Source organism: Oryzias latipes, chromosome 18 (assembly GCF_053564925.1).
Source record: "Oryzias latipes strain Hd-rR chromosome 18, Olatipes_Hd-rR_3.1".
Taxonomy (NCBI): Eukaryota; Metazoa; Chordata; class Actinopteri; order Beloniformes; family Adrianichthyidae; genus Oryzias; species Oryzias latipes.
Window position 1 is genome coordinate 15988394 of NC_136254.1, and position 23444 is coordinate 16011837.

At 41.3% G+C, this 23444-nt stretch overlaps 1 protein-coding gene across 2 annotated transcripts; it reads left to right on the plus strand.

Annotated features, from left to right (window-relative positions):
- The first annotated feature begins 1199 nt into the window (after positions 1-1199).
- On the plus strand, positions 1200-23357 carry klc2 (kinesin light chain 2). Of its 2 annotated transcripts, none has more exons than XM_078935889.1 (14): positions 1200-1331; positions 4495-4740; positions 4823-5153; positions 10867-11083; positions 11175-11364; positions 11456-11629; positions 11749-11848; positions 12283-12332; positions 13506-13573; positions 16197-16305; positions 16817-16973; positions 17047-17167; positions 21231-21288; positions 21369-23357. In XM_078935889.1, the coding sequence occupies exons 2-14, from the start codon at positions 4513-4515 to the stop codon at positions 21450-21452; spliced, it is 1887 nt and encodes a 628-aa protein (XP_078792015.1). In that variant the 5' UTR covers positions 1200-1331; positions 4495-4512; the 3' UTR covers positions 21453-23357. The 2 variants fall into 2 exon arrangements, with proteins under 2 accessions (XP_078792015.1, XP_078792016.1); XM_078935890.1 differs by lacking the exon at positions 1200-1331 and adding an exon at positions 1545-1769.
- Positions 23358-23444: the final 87 nt, after the last annotated feature.

The window sequence follows — 23444 nt, forward strand, 5'->3', positions numbered from 1 at the left end:
ACACCACAAGAAGCTTCAGCTTCAAGTTCCTGTTTTGTAAACCTGTTGTGATGTTTGTTTCCATTCACTGCTCCATCATTAAGAAGTCCCAGTGCTTTAACTTTTCAGCTTTTTTTGAGCTTCAACAAGAGTCAGCTCCTCTGTAATAAATATATTGAACAAAGGTTTGATGTGCTTCTCCTTTTCATTCATATTTAATGATTAATCAACAAGCAAGACTTGGATTATAGGTTCTACTGTTTACTTAATCACTAATAAGTGGTTTCTTGGTCTGAAATCAACATAATTAAATTAAAAACAAACAGCATTACATTTAAGAATAAAAGACAGAATCGGACGAACTGTTTGAAACATTGTTTAGTTTCAAATTGTTTTGCTCTTTTGTACCATATCATCTACTATAGGATAATTTTGAAGACCATTTACAGCCCTAAAAAAGTTACTCTGAACATCGTGACATCAAAGCCAATTCAAGGAAAAGAGGATGTTGTCGGTGAGAGGAAGGAACAACTATGATGCCCAGCAAAGTAGGGAAATTAAAAAAAAAATTGAAGTCTTAATATTTGCTTCTTAGGACATAACCAGTTTGGTTCAAATGTGGAGTTATTTAACTTTCAGCATATTCTGCCAAGAGACGCCACAGCGAATCAGTCTTGACGAAGGGCACACATTTGGGTTGTTACGTTGCGTTGAATGCCCTTCCTGACACACAACCCTGTATTTAATCCTGGGTGGGGAACTGCACAGGGAGACCCAGACTTGGGGGGGGGGGGGGGCTTGTAGCTACATAATTAGGCAGTAGCGTGAAGGGTCTTGGCCAAGGACCAACACTGGATGAGTAATGGATGTGGCCCTTCAATTATTCAATTATTCTTTTCAAAAACAAAATGGTATAGAGATTGCCATTTCATTCTTTAAAAATAGTTTTATCACTAGATATGTAGTAATCACTCTTTGATTAAAAATCCAAATCTATTTAGTTTTTAAATTTTTGCCTATTCACTTTTCCAAAATAAATGTTCTCTTTCTGGAATAATACGTTTACAGATTTCTGAACATAATTTTGAGATTTAAAGTATTATTATTGTTGTTGTTTTGGTGGTGGTGGTTATATTAGACTTGCTAATGAAGACGTCGGTAAATAGAAAAGCAAGTCTATTTCCTATCCAATAAGATAGGGACGGGTCACCACTGGTGTATTTTGGCTTTTATTTTTGAAAACTTCCCGGAAGTTGCCACGAGTGACGCAGACTGACGCAGGTCAAAGCATCACAACATTCAGCTGCTGCTTTGTCCCGAAGTCGGAAAGCGTCGCACCGTTTTCGACGAAGGTAGCTGAGTTTTTACAAATATATAGACATTTTTGTAGTGTTATAATTTATGGAAATGATCTTTTATTATATTTTTCTTGGAAAAATGATTATGTATGCAATTATGGGCCACAATCGGGCATAATTTTTGTGTTTTTTTCTTCTTTAATTTGTCGACTGTAGTAAAATTTCATGACTGTCATTGATGACGGACATCAGCCTCCAAAGCGCAATAAATTAGTGCGCGACATATTGTGCATCCCCTTGTAAAACGCAAGGGAGCGGCCTGTACGCTTCATTAATATGTGGAGAGCCGAAACGCGAATGATTTTTGGGATGTTTTTCGGAAGAAACTAAATGTGGATTTTACGAGTTTCGTCCTTGTCGGTCACCTCGATTGATTCGCTGCCAAGACAAACGTCGCCTCCCTCCCGGTCTCAGGCCTTGACGCATCCGCCGGTATTTTCCTCCTTTCAGTCTGCAACTTAAAACGTTCCCATTGAATGTGACAAATAAATAGATTACACCCCCGTTAGACAGGCGGCGGTTTGAAAAACTGAAATTAAGAGTGTGAATATTGGTGCATTGCAGTCGGTGTGCGAGGCGGATGGGAGGGGGTAGGTAGATGGGTGAGTGAGTGGAACAGCCAGGGGAGGGGCGGGGGGAAACAGGTGCGCTGTGATTATGGAAGGCACCAAGTTGCAAAAGTTGGGCTTCTGTAACAAAACGGTTGAACAGATATTTTCATCGCAGCCCGAGAAATATCAATATTTTAGAGCTGTAATATACTATAGGGTTGTAGGGGGAAATCGATGTATCACAAAATTTCACTTGGCGATATTTGTATCGATTACAAATGCTGCCTAGACGATATTGATTTATTTTTAGGTTTCCTTTAGCGTCTGACTCTTATTTTCCATTTAAACCTGCGACCGCTAGTTGGCAGCACAGCCCACTGAGCCTCTTCGAGGAGCTCTACACTGCACCAAAACAATATCCCACAAGAATCAGCTTGTGTAAAATGCTAAAGGTTCAGGCATCCTCTCAGTTTTGTTGTTATGAGACATACGAGACTTAATTTTTCCTTGGGATAGGTCCCGAACAAAAACTCTGCAACGTTGCTGCCGATACCATATAGAATCGTGGATTGTGATGCTTCGTTGTGGGCTCCAGATGAGAACGAATGACGCGTGATCTGTATTGCGATATATATCGTATCGCCAGACTCATGATAAAACATACAATATATTGGGAAAAATATTTTATTTCATTTTTACCAAAATACTCAACATCAGTGGATGAGATTTCAGACATGTTTGTGTAGTATCATTCTTGAAGACTATATTGACAACATGAATTCAAGTATTTGGTTTTGTTGGTGAAGGTTTTTGGTAAGGGTGCCTGTATCATGCTCAGAGTAATCCATATATATGATAATATATTACCTTTGGCACACTAAATAACATTTTTTTTAAAAGAAACAACAGTTATTTTCGCAGCTCATTTTCCTACCTGGAAGTAACACGACTGGATCTCTGAGGCACTGTCTTTCGCTCCTTGTGGGCGCCGCCCTTTCGTGACGTCAGCCTAGAGCCAGCCTCGGCAGTGTGTCTGCGTTTCGCTTATGAAAAGACACGACATTCGAACTTTTGCAAAGATGGATGTGCATATTGTGCATAGAAAAGTAAAGCGTTTAGCCGATCCCTGCTAGCTCCACGGAGAATGTTGGTGTGTGTCTTAGCCTGGGGGTGGTGCTGGGAGCATAGACTCTTCCTGGAAGGAGCTGTTTCTCATTTTATACTTGTGAAGGTGAGGACCCACTCATTTTCATGGATTGGGAGGGGCTGGTGCTCCGAGAGCTGGTTTTTAGAGGAATACTCAGAAATTTGTCAATGGATCAAAATACCACTTTGGGTTGTTGTCTTTTGTGAGGAATTAACAAAATAAAAAAAGCTGTTGATTTGACAAGGTATAGGCCCTTTAACTAAACTATTTCGTTTTGTAAAAAGAAATTCTCAGAATAAATATCATTTTCCTTTTTTTGTGTATGGTGGTCCCTTGTTTATCAGGCGTTCTACAAATAACCTGCAAAGACAAAATATGTAGAGTAGCCAGCTTTAATTTTACTATATTTATAGATGTTTTAAGGTTGTAAAACCCCTCACCATACACTTTTTACAATTCTCACAGGCAGACATTAATGACCCACACTGATCATTTTTTCTCTCATTTTTATCTATTGTAAAATTGTTTCCAGTGGTCTTTTAACTATCATCAAGCCATTTTTAGCCAAATTTAAAAAAACTGTGTGGTTTTCTAGGACATAGTTGCTCCAAAGCAGCAGTAGTTAATCAGAAATTCACCTCTATTCTGTGCGGAACACAACTCAGCAACAACAACACCCCCAACCTGACATTAGCGGTGCAACAAAACTGGCGAGCAATATTGGAGCTATCCAGCTGTACAGTTTTGAACCAGATGTCAGCTCAGACGAGGAAAACAAAGACGTTCATGAATCTATTTGTCTATAAGAGTATGCATCAGAATGGAGTGGAGCAGGGAGATTGTGGCCCACCCAGCATAATTTCTACGTCACAAATAAGTTGCAGTTTTTTTATCTGCTCCTGATTTAAAACAATTTGAAGGAAATATTCAGAAATGTTAAATAAGGCTTAAGTTTCTTTATATGTCCTCCATATTGAGAAAAACATGCCAAAAACACCATCTTTCTCGGAGTGAGTTTTTGGCAGATTGAACGACAACCCCCAAAGACAATGACATCACAGCGAGCAATACTGTAAAAAAAAAATGAATGGGTCGAAAATCGCTTATGGGGCCAAAAAAAAATCTTTCAAAATACAGTAACGAAACCAAAACACACGAGTCAAGGATATCCCAAGGAAGTTTTGAAATCATTATGGGATGGCCACACGACCTACAGCTTGGCAGCCATTTTGTGGAGAAGTCTGAGAATTGGCGATTTTCGTGTTTTTCGACAATATGGGAAAACGAAAATGTTCCATTGATTCTGTTTTCTCCGTTTGTTGTTGTTGTTTTTTTTTGTTAAAAAAATCTTTAAAATAAACTTTTCTGCCCCCTCCTTGTACTTCTGACAATCTGAATACATAGAGCAGTTGCTGTGTAGATTTAGATAAATTAAAGATATTAAAAACCATTTTCTCAGTGTGTATGAAACCAGGCAATGTCCACCATGGTTTATCCTCATGAAGAAGCTCTGGAGCGACTGAGCCAGGATGAGATCGTCCTCAACACCAAAGCAGTCATGCAGGGCCTGGAGACGCTGCGCAGTGAGCACACCCAGCTCCTGAACTCGCTGCTGGACTGCTCTCAGCCGCCTGTTGCCCAGGAGAAGTCCGGCTTGCTCCGGAAGAGTTTGGAAGACATCGAGCTGGGTTTAGGAGAGGCACAAGTAAGACGAGGAACATAAGCTTGCTTTATTCTTGATCTTTTTTTAACACATTGAGTAATCTATGTTGCTTTGATCCTGTGAGGTCATCATCGCCCTCTCAGGCCACCTGAGTGCAGTGGAGTCCGAGAAGCAGAAGCTGCGAGCTCAGGTGCGCCGCCTCTGCCAGGAGAACCAGTGGCTGCGGGACGAGCTTGCAGCAACGCAGCACAAACTGCACTGCAGCGAGCAGAGTGTGGCACAGCTGGAGGAGGAGAAGAAACACCTGGAGTTCATGAACCAGATCAAAAAGTTTGACGACGACGCCTCTCCAGCAGAGGAGAAAAACCAGAGCTGCGGAGACGGAGCGGGGGCTGGAGAAGCTTCAAAGGACAGTCTGGACGACCTGTTTCCCAATGATGACGACCAGGGACCAGGTATGACATCAGCAGGCTGCAGGTCTCTCTGTACAATTTAGAGACAAAGCGTTCAGGCTGAGGTGAAAGGCCTGTTTCTCTTCAGTCCCATCTGTAGTTGCAATGTGAATATTTTTTTATTCTTTTGTTTTAATAGCTAAACATTAAAATCTAGCAGTCCACCATAGGACATCCTCACAATCACTGCACACTTCTAAGAACAATAGTGATCAGGTGACAAACATGTCCAAAAGTCTCTCTAACATTTTCATTTTGGAGAGGGAGAAAAACTGTAGAATTTGACTCAAAGAGACTCAAAGAGTCTTGTTATTTTTAAAGATTAAAATTAATAGTTAGCAGGGCTCCAGACTAACTTTTTTCACTAGGAACACTGTGGCCCCTAACTGAAAATTTTAGGGGCACAACCAGAAAATTTAGGGGCGCATACCGTAAATCAACATTCTAACCAAATCTACTAATTTCCACTGTATTACTAATAAATACTTTAATAATAGATGCAGAAATTACAATGTGCTGTTTCAAATTCAGTGTCACATTTTATTCTGCACTTTTGAAGATGCAACAAGAAGGTAAACTGACAGCACCATCGCTGTCATGACAGTACAAATAGTAAAGAAAACGGATGGAAATTTATCTTGGTGACACCAAATAGGTGCAGCCAAGATGCACAATAAGCGTGTTTGAGATCACCCAGGTGAACTCAACGCTGCGCAGATCACCTGGTGAGACATATATTTTTGGTTTTGCTCCAACATCAACTGTCAATCATCACAAAAATATCGCGAGAAAGGGGTGGGAGCAAGGGGCAAACCTACCCGGACACAGCTGGAAACTGAACTGACTGAAAGCTGCCCTACAGACTACAAAACAATGCATTATGGGACATGTGTCCTGATGGTTTTTGTAGTGGAGTGATTAATTAAAATAATTTAAAATACCAATTCATTAAAAAAGGCTACATCCATCACAAAACATTAAAATAATCATAACATATATAATAACACAGATCATACTAAGGGGTAGAAGAATATTAAAACTAAATTGAATGTTAAGGACAACTCCAATTTCCTGTTCTCCTTCAGTCTTGCTGCAGATTTGCTTTCATCTCACAGCCCCCGCCTGGTCTCCCCAACGATCCAGGCGAGCCGCCGGTTCATCTCAAACACGTCTATTTTCCCCACGTATTTTCAGTGTGTATAAAACTAATGTTGTTTTTGCTCGAGCGTGTTTAAAGTTCAAGCCCCGTTAGCTGTCACGCATGTAGGTGTGGGACATTTATTCTCCTCAGCTGACCCGACTCCCGCGGGACGGGAGCGGTGTGCTGCCGTAACGGCCGTGCATAAACCGTTTGATGCGCCGCCGTAACCATAACCAAAACCTAAACCTTCCTCCGGTTCTGTGCGGCCCAGAGAAAAGTTCAGCACGGACTGCATGTATTTAGAAAATTACGAGCGAATAAATACGTTCTAAAGGAAAGTAAGGAACTCCTTAATGTGGTCCGGGGAGGGGGCTGTCAGGTGTCCTGCTTTCAGGCCCTGTCATTGTCACGCCCCCAAGAGTCATATACCCCACTGTGATTGGTTGCTTTGTCAGCTCCGCGCACGACAATGAAAAAGTGTCATTCATACAAACTGGCGGGCTGCAGTAACATTAAACATTCATATTAAGGCGGGGACCGCAAAATATCATCTTGGGGGCCGCAAATAGCCCGCGGGCCGCGAGTTTGAGACCCCTGCTGTACACTCTGGTACTGGTACACCAGCCGCAGGTCGGAAGAACGAATCAATAGTTCGCTTACCCATAGTTCAGACGCACATATCAGGTTGTGATATTTGTCTCCGTTTCCTTTCCACAGATGTTTACGCGCACTCGATTATCTCTAGGCCCCTCCCCCTACACGCATTTTAGCCACTCACAGTGGCTTTCCCTATTCTTCTCACACGCAGTGGCCGCCTCACAGACAGGCATCACGCGAGTGTGTACGTGCTCGCGTTTCATGAGTATGTGCGCGAGTGTGTGTGTCTGCCTGTGTCCGTGTGGGCTCGCGTCTCATTGATTATTTCATTGATCATTGACGTGCCCCTTCCACGTTTAATGTATAAAAAATACGAAGGGTGGGGGAGGCAAATTTACTGGTCGCGCATGTTGCGACTGGATGTAAAATTCAGTCGCACACTCTCAAATTTTGGTCGCAAAATGCGACCAATTGCTCGCAGTCTGGAGCCCTGGTTAGAAACCTGTCAATCTTACTAGTTTTTTTATGACTTAAACTTTATTCGTTTTTTTTTTAAAGACAAAAGTACAATATTCCACAGAGACAGGATATAGACCTGAGATGCAGTTCACTGTGGAAAAAAGAAAACAACAACCCCTTAACTTCAAAACACCCAAACAAAAACAAAAGAAAATTAGAAAAGAAATAGAAAAAATAAAACTAAAAAACAGCAAAACAAAAAACACAAATAGATGCCAAATCTGACAGTTGGCCCTTATACATGGGTAAAAGGATATAACATTACATAACAGAGAGTTGAGGTCATTTCTGGTTTCTAGAGCTGGAGATGTCGTTGACCTATGTGTTCAAAATAGTGAGACCATTTACTGTTGAAGTCATCCATTCTGTTTAGCAATCTATATGATAACCTCTCTAGCGCTGCAAGTTGACCCAGAGAGGTCTGCCAGTGAGTAAGGAATGGAGTTGATGGGCCCTTCCATTCTCTCACTAACAGTTTCCTACCCAGCATTACTGTTGTTTGGATCCACTGTAAAAGAGGAGGCGGTAGACGACTGAGAACTGAGGGGTCCCCTAGAACATAAAGTCTACTCTGGAAGGGAACGTCTTGACTAACCACCTTCTCCACCTCCTTATGTATGGATGACCAGTAGCTCTGAACTTTGGGACATTCCCAGAGCATGTGTAGAAGAGTGCCGGTAGCATCCTGACACTTCCAACAGGCAGATGTTTTTGCTAATCTCACTTTATGCAGCCTGCTGGGTGTCCAGTAAACTCTAAGTAGGACCTTAAATTGAACCAGTCTTGTTCGTAGTTCCTTGATATTGTTTTTATATTTTTAGTTATCCCATTCCATTCTGCCTCTGTAAAATGAATATTTAAATCAGTTTCCCAGGTTGTCTTGGGGATAATGTGTTGGTGTCAGACATTGTCAAAATCATCCTATAATAAGATGCAGCTTCATGTCCACGTCTAAATGCCGCTTTGATGTCCTCTAAAATGCTGCAACTTGATGGGACTGTAGTGACGGAACCGAAAGTTGATACTAACAAGTGCTGTAAATGCAGATATCTCCATAAATCTTGGCGAGGTAAGTTTAAATCCTGCCTTAGATTTTCAAATGATTGAGTGCATTAGTATCATATAAGTCGCTTAATGTCAGTATTCCTTTCTGGAACCAAGACTTCCAGAAAAAGGTTGTTTTGTCTCTGCAGAGTTTGGGATGATGCCAGATACCTGCAGCCAGATGAAGGTGTGGATCGAATTTAAAGATTTCGGCCGCTTTTTCCCATATACCCTTAAGATGTGACAGGATAGGATGTGACTTTGAGTGGGGAGCCAGATTAGTTGACAGACAGCTCAGTGGTGTCAACAGGGAATTAGCCACATTTCCTAGAGGAAACCAAGGGGGAGCTCTCTCAGGTGGTAAGAACCAATGTGCTAGATGCCTAAGAGAGAAGGCATAGTGATAATACAGTAAGTTAGGCAATGCTATACCCCAATAAGCAGCAGCATTGTTTTGGCATCAAAAAGTAAAACAAGACATTAAGAAAAATAAATAAAATCCTGTCAAGCAAAACTCAAAAAACGTCTGAGTATCCAGACAACTACAGTTCCCTCACTTTGGTCCGTGAACATACACCTAACCTTAGCTGCTGTTAAGCGCCACGCCCTCCCATGCTGAGCCGCTAGAGCAAAAACAGTATACAACCCTGAACTCGAACAGTATGAATAGCAAAACATTTTCCCACTAATGTATGGAAAAGAAAAAAAAGAACTAAACAAATGCATTTTTTCTTGCACATGTCTAATAACGAAAAGACCTTTTACCAACTCCAGAAAAATGAGAGATGTTTAGTTTTTTCCTCATGTAAAAAAAAAAGCTCTGAATGTGAAATAGATCACATTATGTTCTAGTGATCCAAGCAAGCAACCAATTATTGATTTTCCCTTCTTTTCTGTGTGTTTTGGGTTCTTTCCTCTCCCCCTTGCATGTTCCTTCCAAAAAAGAAAAATAAATAAATAAATAAAAACAAACCGGATTAATCCATAGAGGTGATGAAGGCCAAGGCTTCTTTGTGGTCTTCAAACCGGCGGGATCCTTGAGGTGCTTTTACCATCAGCACTGCTGGGTAATTCGGAGAGAAACGGATGTGTTTCTCATACAGAAGCTTCTTGCTTTCTCTGAACTTCATCCGTCTGTTGCTCAGCAGCTTGGAGTAGTCGGCAAACACCATGATGCGGCGCTGTTCCCAGGTGATGGTGCCCATCCTTCGTGCTGCTTTAGCGATGCGGTCCCGGTCCTGAAACCTCAGAAACCTGGCTATGATGGGTCTGGGTTGAGGTGTCTGGCTCCCTTCACCTTTTCCAGGGTTGGATCCAAGTCTGTGCGCTCTTTCAATCTCCAGTCCCTTTGGAAACTTCATGTTAAATATTTTTGGGATTATTTCTTTCAAAGACTTCACAGCGTTGTCTTCCTCACAGCCCTCATGGAATCCCATAAAGCATAAATTATTTCTCCGTTCTCTATTTTCAAAATCATCCATCTTTTGGCGAAGTGTTTCTACTTCAGCCTTGGAAGCAGAAGGATTGCCAATCTTACTAGTTTTTTACCTTTTTTGCCTTAACACATATAGTGACTTTGAAGCAGGCAGGTCTGTGACACCTCTGCCTGTTGCTATGGCTACAGATGAAAAAGAAACATGGAAGCATTAACAATAAATGAGAATTAGACTTAGTGACCCCTACCCGCTCAAATCTGAATAGGAAGTACCCCCAGTCCCAAAAAGCCAAAATCCCATAGACTTCAATTGAGAAATAAACAGCGATAACTTTCATTCTATTTGTCAGAAAACAGTTCTTGCTCTACTACTTTTTATTAACCTTTTTTTAATCCTAATTTTTTTTTCATGATATTTTTGCTTCAGCGCGAGTTGTTCAAGTTATAAACTGACCGATCAGATGCCTCAATAAAAGTAGCTGGTCTTGCATCGAACGTTTGAAGCATTTGACAGATTCTTCTGAGCCTGCTTTCAGTGGATTAAGTGTGGCCAAATATGCTCACTCCTGATTGGAGAGAGTGGTTGCCATAGAAATGTACATGGACCAGTCACGGCTTACTAAGGACGTCTCGTACCAAGATGTTGCGGGAAAATGGTGACTGAATTGACTTCATTTGGTTGGAATCAAGGGTGACATCACCCGTGATCTGTCCAGTTGTATTATCCAGTCAATGCATGGAAGGTGACTATTTTCTTCTGTCATTCAAAACAAAGATCCATGGCCAGACCTCTCAGTACAACAAATAAGTTACAACTTATACAATTTAAACTAAATGACAAAAAGACAAAAAGATCAACTTTTTTGTTACATTTAAGAATTTCTAATGTTTTTGTATATTTATATTGAATATATTTTTGCAGTTCAGACTAACTCAGGACCCAGAGTTTGATTTTCCTGAACGTCTGTGTTTTCCCACAGCTCAGCCCAGTGGGGATGTGGCGGCCCAACACGCGGGCTACGAGATCCCAGTGCGCCTCAGGACGCTGCACAACCTGGTGATTCAGTACGCCTCTCAGGGCCGCTACGAGGTCGCTGTGCCGCTTTGCAAGCAAGCCCTGGAGGACCTGGAAAAGTCGTCTGGACACGACCACCCTGACGTGGCTACCATGCTGAACATCCTGGCTTTGGTGTACAGGTCAGGAATCTGCACAGCTTTGTTCCATTCCCTCCTGAGACTGTTTTGTTGGTGATGCGAATAAAAAAAAGCTGTTTGTTGTGTCTTTAAGGGACCAAAACAAATATAAAGAAGCTGCTCACCTTCTGAATGATGCCCTGGCCATCAGAGAGAAGACTCTAGGAAAAGACCACCCAGCTGTGGCTGCAACCCTCAACAACCTGGCTGTGTTGTATGGCAAAAGGGGCAAATATAAGGAGGCGGAACCCCTTTGCAAGAGGGCGCTGGAGATCAGAGTAAAAGTGTGGCTCTGCAGCTGTGATTTTCTTTTGACCAGAATCCAATAAGCAGGCGGGAATTTGTTGCAAATGTATGTAATTTGTCTGAGTTTAGGTGCTGGGGAAGTTGCACCCAGATGTGGCCAAGCAGCTAAACAACCTGGCCTTGCTGTGTCAGAACCAGGGCAAGTACGATGAGGTGGAGTACTACTACACTCAAGCTCTGGAGATCTACGTGTCCCAGCTGGGACCCGACGATCCAAATGTTGCCAAAACCAAAAATAACCTGGTGAGTAGTTTAGCTGATAGGTTGATCAAACTCGTGGAAGGTTCAAAACATTTGTCTTAAACGTTCTTTGAAGTTTTTATTTGGATGTGAAAACGTGGATCCACACTGTCTCACTGCAGGCGACGTGCTACCTGAAGCAGGGTAAATTTAAAGATGCAGAAGTCCTTTATAAGGAAATCCTGACCAGAGCGCATGAGAAGGAGTTTGGATCTGTAAATAGTAAGTGAAGCCAGGAGTTCAGCAGCACAACAAGAAAGAACTAAAACTCCACACAGTCAGTGCTTCTGGTTTTCATGCTCAGCGAAAACTAGAATCATTCTTGAACTGCTGGATTCTGTTGGGGTTTGGCCACACTTGATTCCCAAATCAGTCCTCAGCAGGACGCAGGATTATTCTGTGATTTTGAGCATGTAAAATGCTGATGTTTCCCTTCTGCCTGCCTTACTAATAAGTCTGAAGTCCTGAGCAGCACTCACGTTCTGCACAAAAAGGCAGAGCAAGAGTACGAAGCTTCAGAATTTTGGACAGAAACAGCAGAGTCATTACAGCATACATCCACAGTGGCTTTAAAACATGATTCTTTCTTTTATTCTTTGAATTTCTCATAAGGCAGACTTTAAGAGCATTACACTTCTTTTGTCCTCACTTTGCAGATGACAACAAACCAATCTGGATGCACGCAGAGGAGAGGGAAGAAAGCAAGGTCAGCTGTTTATATAATTTCTATCCTCCAACAGCCAAACAGTGCGAAAAAGCTGATCAGGACAACAAGCATTTTAAGTTAGTTTGTGTAGGGGTGTGACGATAACCTCATCACCGCACTTTTTTTTTTCTGAAAGTTTTTTTTTTTAAGTTCTGCATATGGTGCGTGATTGGAATTATAATAAACACATTAAACACATTCATCTTCGCTAATAATTTACTTTTTCTGCTAGTCCTGTTTTCAGACTTCAAGGGTTTCTTGTCTACTTACACACACACATGCATGCGCATGGTTTTAGAAGCACAGACACATCCTCATTCTACAACAGAAGTTTCCGTCTCGCGAGGAAATACGACAAATTTACTGCGTTCTAATAATTCATTTCCATTGTATTCATTTCCATTACAAGCTGCGTGCGTTCTTGAGTCTGCGACATGGCTGTCCGCCGGAGGATTTTGTGTTGGGGGGGTTTATTACTGTTCTCCTTCACTCAGTAACACCAAACATGAATGCGCACTGTTAGAGTGCGATGAATATCACTGCACGTTTTGTTTAGGAACTATTTTGTGCAGCGCAACGTTACGTGCCTGTAGAAATAAAGGCGGAGCCTCCTGCCCTGCGTTCTTCATGGGTGTCAGGCTTCATGGCTACCGATAAAGGTGACAAAGTGTCTGCATTCTGTTTATTACTGGGTAATATATAATAGTCTGAGAAGATGTCTGTACCAGAGAGCACAGGTGAAGGCTCGCTTGCAGCTCGAGAGCGGTCCACTGCAGAAGAATCAACACGCACCCCCAACACACTTGTTTGTGCTCCTTCCTCCTACACACGCAGCGCTGACACACATACACATAATCATTCTGCAACATCGAACTTGCAATCTTACGATCATGGGTCGACCGCTCTTCCACCGTACCACGGCCGCCCACTCATTAGTCAGATAGGTAGTAGTTAGTTGTTACTGTTATTTGTTAATAAAGAATACTGCGTTGTAATTGTATTCATTTGCAACGCGGCCTCCGGGGGATTTTGTGTTTGACAGGAGGGCAGCAAGGCGCCCCATGCTTATTCATCACTGCGGTGATCAAAAATCCCATGCGTCACAGTTCTAAGTTTGTGTCTTACTTGCTGTTTCTGCCTTTGTGCCTTCTCTTTCTGTTGTTGCCTTCTCAGGGTCTCCGCAAGGACTCAGGTCCGTATGTCGAGTATGGGAGCTGGTATAAAGCCTGCAAGGTAGACAGGTAAAAGTGTGCGTGTGTGCGTGCGCGTGCGTTGTAGATTGTAGATTCACACTGAAGGCATCAAAACTCTGAATTAACACATGTGGGACTATATACATAACAAAAAAGTGTGAAACAACTGAAAATATGTCATGGTCAAGGTTCTTCAAAGTAGCCACCTTTTGATTTAATTACTGATTTACCTTTTGCTTTGATTACTGCTTTGGTCTTGGCATTCTCTTAAAGGGCTTCAAGACGTAGTCACCTGAAATGGTCTTGAAGGAGTTCCCAGAATGCTTAGCACTTCTCTGCCCTTTGCCTTCACTCTGCGGTCCAGCTCACCCCAAACCATCTCGTTGAGTTCAGGTCCGGTGACTGTGGTGAACTTATCCTCTGCAGCAGAGGTGACTCTTGGTCTTCCTTTCCTGGGGCGGTCCGCATGTGAGCCAGTTTCTTTGTAGCGCTTGATGGTTTTTGTGACTGCACTTGGGGATACTTTCAAAGTTTTCCCAATTTTTCGGACTGACTTACCTTCATTTCTTAAAGTAATGATGGTCACTCGTTTTTCTGTACTTAGTTGCTTCTTACCATAATACAAATTCTAACAGTCTATTCAGTAGGACTATGAGCATATTTTCAGTTGTTTCACATTTTTTGTTATGTATATAATTCCACGTGTTTGTTCATAGTCTTAATGCCTTCATTTCATAGTCATGAAAATAAAGATAACTCTTTGAATGAGAAGGTGTGTCCAAACATTTGGTCTGTGTGTGCATATATATTTATCTATATCTATAGATATATATAGATATACACAGACATATAAATGTGTCGCACATTTCATGACGTCAACCTAGTAACTCTAGGAGTTAGCAGTCTGTCTGCGTCTCTCTCAGGAAAAAACAAAACATCCGAATTTTTCCAAAGATGGATGTGCACATTGTGCTTATAAAAGGAAAGCATTTTTGCAAAACACCGCTAGCTCCACGGAGTGAGTGGGTGTGTGTGCTAGCCTGGGGGCGGTAGTGGCAGTGCAGACTCTTCTTTGAAGGGGCTGTTCTCAGCATTACGTCAGCCAATGAGAACCTGCTCGTTTTTGTGGGTTGATGCTCAGGGCGCAGGTTTTTAAAGGAATATTCAGAATTGTGTGAATGGGTAAAAATACCACTTTGGGGTTTCTTTTCGTGAGGAATGGACATTATAATGCACTTTAAAGCAAAAAAAAAAAAGATTTTGCATGGTATAGGCCCTTTAGGATGAAATGACTTAAGATATTCAAGATGTATTGTCTTAAAACAAGTCTTTACACCGTATTAAAAAGTTACTTAGTTTTGCCTCAGATTAAGGTTAATAAGGCATTTAAACTAAAAACCTGACAACAATACATGGTGATCATATGTTTTTTGCAGTGTAGCCAGAGCAAATGCCGCTCTTAAGGCCCGTTCACACCGGAACGAATTTCGCCGGCGATTTTCGCCGACGTTTAACGCCTTGTGACTAAACAAAGGGCACCAATGAGAGCGTGCACACCGACGCGAAAAAATGCCACGCGTCAAAGCGTCAAAAAAAAAACGCCTCGGGTTCGTTTTTTTTTTTTTGACGCCTCGCGTCGAAATCGTCGAATTCGACCAATGAGAATGGCGCTTTTGCACACGTGTCTGGAGCTTCTGAAGTTACAGTAAAACACCACTTGGGGGCGCTCAAACACAAAACTGCCTTGCTGAGCACACATACCAGCGTAGAAGATAGACGCCGAGTAGCGTCTACACTGCCGTGAAGAAATAATGACGGACATTCTAAGATATCCCCGAACCAAGCACCAGTTGGAGCTACTGGTGCTTGAAATATTCATGTTTTCTTTGTATTATTCTGACAAGCGCGTAAATACTTGCTCTCTTCTTCTGAGTGAAAAGCGACTTTAAGAAGCGTAAAGTTGCGCAGCGCCACCTTGTGTACAGGAGTATTTCTGTTTACATTAAGCGCCATCTAATGTCAGGGAATGAAATTGGATGTTCGCTCGGCTCATCGTCAGCGAAAATCGCCTGGGTGTGAACACAAAAAACTTGGCGAATAACGCCTGGCGAATATTCGTCCCGGTGTGTACGGGCCTTTACTCCTTTAATCTTTAAATTCTAATCTCATCACTGTTAGGTTGATGATGATTGTGCTACAAATTCAGTGTGACATTAATTTATTCTAGACATCAAGGAGCACTCCTCATATTTTCTGATGGTTTCATGAATTCACTTCACTGATGGATGATCGTCTTTTTTAGCACACTTTCACTGCAAAAACAGCCCCCCTTGGATTATGTCAAAATTCTTCAAATTTGAATTTTTTTCTTAAAATAGGCAAAAATAATCTGCCAATAGGGTAAAAATTGGCTTGCCAAGAATTCATTTTCTGCGAAAAGAAATTCTAGTCACTAACACAAATTTTAAGATACACTTATTTTGCTATTGAAAAACTTTTTTCAGATTAATTTTCCTGCAAGACAGGAAATAAGACATTTTTTCTAGGGGATCTTCTTACTTTCTTAAGATTTCGTTTTTTAGTCCATTATTGACTTGAATGTGACTCCAGATTCATATTTCAAAAACGACAGGAAACCTGAAGTGTTTTTCTTTGAATTTGTATTTTTCAGTCCAACAGTGAACACAACCCTCAAAAGCCTCGCAGCGTTGTACCGTCGTCAGGGCAAACTGGAGGCAGCGGAAACTCTGGAGGAGTGTGCCAGCAGGTCACGCAAGCAGGTACAATGCCAAGCTGTCCTGTACAACAGAAACATTTCAAGCTGTTAGAGTAGTTTGTGTGGTTTCACTGCGGTAACCAACTTAATTTAAGGAGTGTGATTTATAGCCCTAATCCGAAATCTTCCCCTTTCCCTACGGCTTCTCCCTACCCCTACATTTAGCCTTGCAAACGGAGAGATATGGAAAAATACATAACATCAGTTGTATAACTTTTAAAAGAAATCATTACTTAGATTTATATGTAAGCTTCTGTGCTTCAGAGCACGCCCACGTGAAGACATTTCTCCACGTTTCTCTTCTGCGGCACACCGCGTCGTGGATTACCCTCTCGACGAGGGGCTCTGTATCCCTCCACCGCGAGGGTTTACCAATCCAAAAACTATTTTGGACACCCCTGTCCCTGGAGGGGTAGGGGAAGAATTCAGATACGGCCATAATCTCATGAATTTCTCTAAAGTGATTTAGAGGTTGCCTGTGTAAGACTGCTCAGTGTTAGCTCTTCATCTCTTAGGGCATTGATGCCATCAACCAGAGTAAAGTGGTGGAGCTGCTCAAAGATGGAGTGGGTGGAGGGAGTGACAGACGACACAGCCGGGATGGCGTTGGTGGGTTGGTGGGACAGCGGAGGGATGGAGAGGGTGACGACTCTGCTGAGTGGAACGGGGCAAGTACCTGCATTTACAGTTTACAGCCGAATTTAATTCAGCTGCAATCAACAGCTCTGATTTTGGTTTCAGGAAGGTAACGGCTCTCTGCGCCGCAGTGGCTCATTTGGGAAGATCCGCGACGCCCTGAGAAGAAGCAGTGAAATGCTAGTGAAGAAGCTGCAGGGCAGCGGACCCCAAGAACCCCGAAACCCAGGGTGAGTGCGCAGAAATCTCTGAGCGACAGAAGCGGTCTCAGCCAGTGAAAAAGTATATGAAAATACAGCTAAGAAGGACTTTCAGTTTGAAAAATAAATCTATACACACTAGAAATTCACTTTATTTGGGGGGGAAAAAAATCTATAAATTATTATTGAGAATCTATACCTATCCCCATAGCAGTTGTCATCTCCTTTACTATGTCGTTATGGAGCAAAGTTTCTGAAGAATGTTTCTAGAACCTCGTTGAATCAATGCCAAAAAGGATTAAGGCAGTTCTGAAGGCAAAAGGGGCTGCAACGCAGAACTAGCAAGGTGGACCTAGTAAAGTGGGCGACCAGTATATATGGTAAGGGTTTCTTGATTTCATTTGAGATCTGGAAGTCCTCAGGCTTGCCATGTACGTTTTCCCACGTTAGCCACTCATGGTTTTCATTACTGCAGGCCAGTTAAGAAAATAAATCAGATATAGAAATTATACTTTAGTTGTTTTTAAATGAACATTTGATGAAAACAAGCAATAAAAAGTAGTACACTAAAACAGTGGTCTCCAACCCCTGGACTGTGGACCGGTACCGGTCCGTGAGCCACTTGGTATCAGGCCGCAGACAGAAAATAAATGCATATGCTAATTTAGATTATTTCCGTTTTGTTTATTTTTTTGAAACTGACGGAAGTTTTATTTTGAAAAAATAAAAATAAAGCTGCTATTTACAGAAAAAATCAGAATTCTTCCTCCAAATACAGATTTATTGAGACAGTTATTCCGACGAATAGAAGCTGCTCGCTTGCCTAATATGCAGCGACTGACTTTTGAATGTTTCACACATGCAGATAAGGAAGTTACAGACATGGTGGATTCATGTTTAGTTTTTTAGAAAATACTAGTTTTACGACAGTAGTTCATTTTGGTTTATTTATCCATCATTAAAAGTGGAGGCAGCAGAATTTAGCATCCGGTTGTTAGCATCAACTTTTAAGTAAAAGGGAAGATTTTCATTACAAAGTGTAAGTTTAAACCAGCCGCAAACGTTTTAGATCGAATTAAGATATAACAAAAGAAAGTTGTTTCTTATTTGTGGAAACTTGCAAAAGGGACATTTATGAATTTTACTAGAGCAAGGCTGAATTAGGCAAGCATCTGTTAAAACATTTTAGCACAGAAAATGTTACTCCAGAAAATGAACAGAAAGGTCCCCCATTGGTGTTCTGTTTCAGGTCCCCCATTGGTGTTCTGTTTCAGGTCCCCCAGCCGGGACTTGAACCGGGGCGAATGGTGTTGTATTAAAAAAAACTGTATTGTTGATTTTCATGAATTATATACAAATCAGAAACAACTTCTACAAATCAACAACTATGTTTCATTGAATCTTTTTCGTCTTGAAAAAAAAGGTCTACACATTAATTTTAGATTTTTTAAAACAAAATTTCTTTTTGTAGCATTTTAATTTGAAAAATAGGTTTTTCAGAAACCGGAAGCTTAAATATATTAAACGCAAACTCCTCCCTGGTCAGACCAGTCCGTGAAAATATTGTCTGATGTCTAAAAGCTTTAGTCACATGCACTCGTAGGGTGGTTGACTCATACAGGTGATGCTGGTTTTTCGGGTTGTCCGGGTCCTTACAGGTTGATAATTCTGACAATTTCTAACACCTGTCCGGGGACTAGGGTGAAAAATAGCCTTTGGGTTAATTCTGGCGGATTGCAGCAATGCTTTTGATGTGCATGGTCCCTGTGAAATAAACGAATAAAATAAAGAAAATATACAGAGTCATAGACAGGAGCGGCTGTATTTGAAGGTGAGCGCAGGTATGTCTTGCAGTTCCCTTGAGGCTCCTGCGGGGGCCTTAAGGGACTTCATGAAAATTGAACATACGATTGCTGTGCGTGTGGTAAAGTATTCGAAAGACAAATGTAAGTAACACACACATATGACATACAGGAGATGCTATTGTATAGCGCCCTAACGCAGCACTCTAGCCATAAGTGAACTGCACACACTGACTTCTTACTGATTACACACAAACGCAGCACGCACAGGGTGTGCTTATAATATGGAAGTGCCCGTGGGATGCCCACACAAACTACACTCTTGTTTAATTTCCTCATTTCTAACAGTCAGGTTGCATGCAAGGAGCGGGCACTTATCGAGTGGACTGCACTTCTAAATTCACTGCAGCATCGGGTGTTCACTACCACCTGATGCCGCAGCATGCCCGTAGAAAAATGTGCATCAACATTTTCTCTCTGGACTCCCTGAGCGGCATGTGTCTGTGTTAACAGAGTTAATATAGTCTCAGTAAGTTGGGCTGTATCCTCTTACTTTAGGGACTAAACTGCCACCAAACAAAACAGAAGAAGAAAACATTTGTAAGTCCATTTGTAGTCATTAGTAGGTTTGTGTGGTCCTGAGCCTTAACATTTTTTTTTCTTTTTTCTTTTTTCGACATTAAAATAAAATGTCTCATTATTCTAAACATTTTATTGTTGTAAACTTTTTAAAAGGTTATTATTGTTATTAAAATCCGAAGACATACCCTGTCCATAAAACGCTATTGTGGAATTGGCGTAATATTTGCACATGCGCAGATGGATTGGGTAGCTGTTATAGATTGGGTAGCAGCGGGCCTTGTTCCGAAAGCTGGAGGTAAGGGATTTTCTGTGGATAGATATCTTCCGCTTATCTAAGTGTCAGAATTTCACCTTTGGATTTAATATTTGTCTTTCCAGCAGATCTAGCATAAATGTTACGAAGCCTGATGCTCTTAGCAGTGGTGGCCCGTCAGGGCATTCAAGTCCTTCTATGATGGCATAAAAAATATCTAAATCATGTGTAAATTATAATCTGACCATCCAAACTCATTAAATCATTCCAAATGCTCTGTCCATTCTCTTTTATTGTGTTTATGATGGTTATGCTGCTTCCAGACTGACGTATTTTCACATTGGAGCATTTAACCAATCACATTTCAGCTGTCCTTTGTTTCTAGGCAGGGTAAGGGCCTTCACCATGAGTTGTGAAGGCCTCCTAAAGCAAAATCAATGTTGGTCATTCATCTCTTTCAACCAATCCGATTTTGAGTTGTGAAGGCAGGACTTTCTAGCAGGCTTAGGCAACGTCACAGTATTTAGACCCTCTGATTGGACAAAAGTTTCAGGAGGTCACATGGAGCCTTGTCCAGTTTGACACAGAGCCGCAGAACACTTTTTGATCCGGATGGAACAGAGCTGACTGTAATTTACACCATGGAGGATTTTGCAAGAAAATCTCCCAGTGATCTCCTTGACTTCATTCATCAGAAAAATCTGAGTGAGAACATGAAACAGTCGTACAGGTTTGTGTGTTTGGCGCTGACCATCCCCGTGTCCACTGCGTTTGTCGAGCAGACATTTTCGGCTCTAAAGCAAATTAAAACCTACGGAAAAACACAACTGGACAGACTCGGCTCTCAGCACTGGCCTTGACGGAATAGCAAAGGACTTCTTGACAGAACTAAAGCGCAATAATCTGCATGACAGGGTGATCGAACTGTTTTAGAGGAAAGACAGGATTTTTTCTTCAAATAATCTGTATTTTTGATGATTGAAATTATAAATGTAATAATATTCCAAATTTAAGTTGTTGTCTTCAATGTTTAGTGCTGGCTGTAGTTGCATAATGAGATTTGTTTACTGTTTAATAATTTCGCTTATTTAGAGGCATAAACATGGTTAATGGGGGGTTGAGTGAGTCAGACGTAGCACTAATGAAGGCACAGGTGTGTAATGCACGGCCTGCCACTGGCTCTTAGTGACCTGTGACGCAAGTGCGCAGCGTGAGCAAGCAAGTGGGCGGTCTTAGAATAATCAAATAATTTATCATAATTATGCATTTTTTTATTTAAAAAATAACAATCATAACTGAAGTTATTGAGTATGGTATTTGCGGTACTCTAGATGTGCCGGTACTAAGTGCCGGTGAGTACTGGCCCACTTAAAGCACTAATTAAGGCTTTTTTATTTTTTATTTTGGCTATTACCTGACTTAAATTAATTTTTTATCCATATTTGTGTTTATACAGAATGAAGAGAGCCAGCTCGCTGAATTTCCTCAACAAGAGTGCTGAAGAAACCACACAGGTACCACCCCTCAGTAGGGGGATAAGTTAGCTTAAAGTTAACAGTCGTTTGTTTAGCTGCCCATCCTGATCTGTTCTCAGGATGTCAACTCCGGCCTCTCGGACCGCCGGGAATTCAGCGCAAGCAATGTGGACCTCACCAGACGCAGCTCTCTGATTGGCTAGAGAGGTGGGAGGCAAGTGCACCAATGAAGAGGGACCATTTGCACGTCAGCTCAGTCATTCACCACAGCAGCATATGTTAACTGTTTTCTTTAAAACAAAAGAAAGAATATTAGCACACTTATGTCATGTTGCTTTGTCATGCAAACGTCTGCCATCAGTCTGTACTATTAGGATTCTCACACTTATAAGCATGCTGCTTCCTACAAAGTGGAATGTCTGTGCCACACCCAAACGCCTCGCCATCTCAAATCAGCACCAAAGGAATTGTTTAGGGGAGCTTCTTTGGTGGGCTCAAAGTGCGCCACCGTCAGTTCAGACAGACGCACTGCACTTTATGTATTTCACACAGAACATGATTTTTCTGCTGAAAGAAAGAATCCAAGAACGCACACCACCGATGGATGCAAACAAGGTACGACCTGGCCGGTGGGAAAAGATTTATCTGGAATTAAAAGAAAGATTAACTGAAACCATTTCAACCTCACCCTTTTGCCTTTTTTGTTTTTAATGTACAAACTGTTTTAATGTAAGTCTCTGTATGTTTTGTGCACTTTTATTGTTGTTCATTTTTTCTTTTGTGGACATCACATCAGGCGAAAGAGCCTCCTAACTGGAAAATCCACACTTATCTGAACAGGGTAGACTGAAAATGAAAAACGAGATAGATTTAAAATAACATGGGGGTTAGTTGTATTTGAGTAGTAATGGAGTCTAAAGTGTATTTATGCTCTTTGAATATGTGTCCGTGTTTTTTGTATGGCAGCTGGAGCACTCATTTGTAAAGGTTTAAATCTGAACTCCGCTGCAGAGGAACATGGGATCTTACTTTAAACATGTGATTTGCAATCATTCCAGCAGGATAATCATGGCCTTCAAACGGGCAGTGATTCCACATTTAACACTTAGTTTTTCTTTATTCTGTTTTGTAGTAAACGTAATATAAAAATAAATTGTATTATTTCTTTTTTAATCAATGATGCAAGAGGAGCTCGGTGTCAATCAAACCCTTCAAAATCTGGCCCATTATCCTCAAACACATTCATTGTGTTGCTGTTTCCTGTTTTGGCTCTGAGCTTTTATTTTGAAGGTTCCCAAGAACTGCTGAATGTTACTTTGATGTTGTTTACACTTTGATTGTGTTCTTGATGCAGGAGAGAAACACCTATCAAACACGAGTGCTTATAAACAAACAAGCAAATGCGAATGCTGTGTGAATGTAAAGGTTATCCTAAACTAAAATAATCTGGTGCAGTGACATCACACTTATCCTCCAGTTCTTATAATGCAAAAAATATATATAATCTTGAGTATTCTTAAATGAGAGCTTTTCTCTTAGATGTTATCACTAGTGATTTAAGAAACTCCAAACCCTGAGTTTCTCTCTAAATAATCAGCTCCAGATTGTTCTGCTTTGCTGCTCTTCATTTGGAGGGGAACACCAAAGGAAGTGGTTAATGAAGGTGTTTGAAATGTCATGAGGGGAAAGTGCTTTACAATTTCACAGCAAATATTGTAAAGACTCACATTTTGTAGGTGGAGGACTGGACTGGAGGATGACGGAAAATGCTGATCACATTGGTGTCAACACTAAAAAGTCTCTGACACTCTGGCCTGCAGCCTTGGTCATTTTGAGCACTCAAAGAAATAGTCCAGAATTTTGTTTTTCTTAGAAAAGACTGGTGTAAATATTTCTCTTCAGTGACTGTTGCTGAAAGAAACTGTTCCAAAGCTTTAGTTTGTTTCCTTTTATGTGCTTTTAGTCTTGATATTTATGCTGTCAGATGACATTTCCCTGGCAGATTTGTAGGCATGAAGGTCGCTTTCGTGTGGAAGAACTCTATAAAAAATGGTAATCTAACCTGTATTTTACTCTGTGTCCAATAAAGATAAATTCCACTTTTTAAACGTCTTCTGTCTCTATGATTTTTCATGCTGTTTTTTGACCAAATGTTTCCTTTCAGAAGGTGTTTGTGTGTGAAGTGTGTTCACACC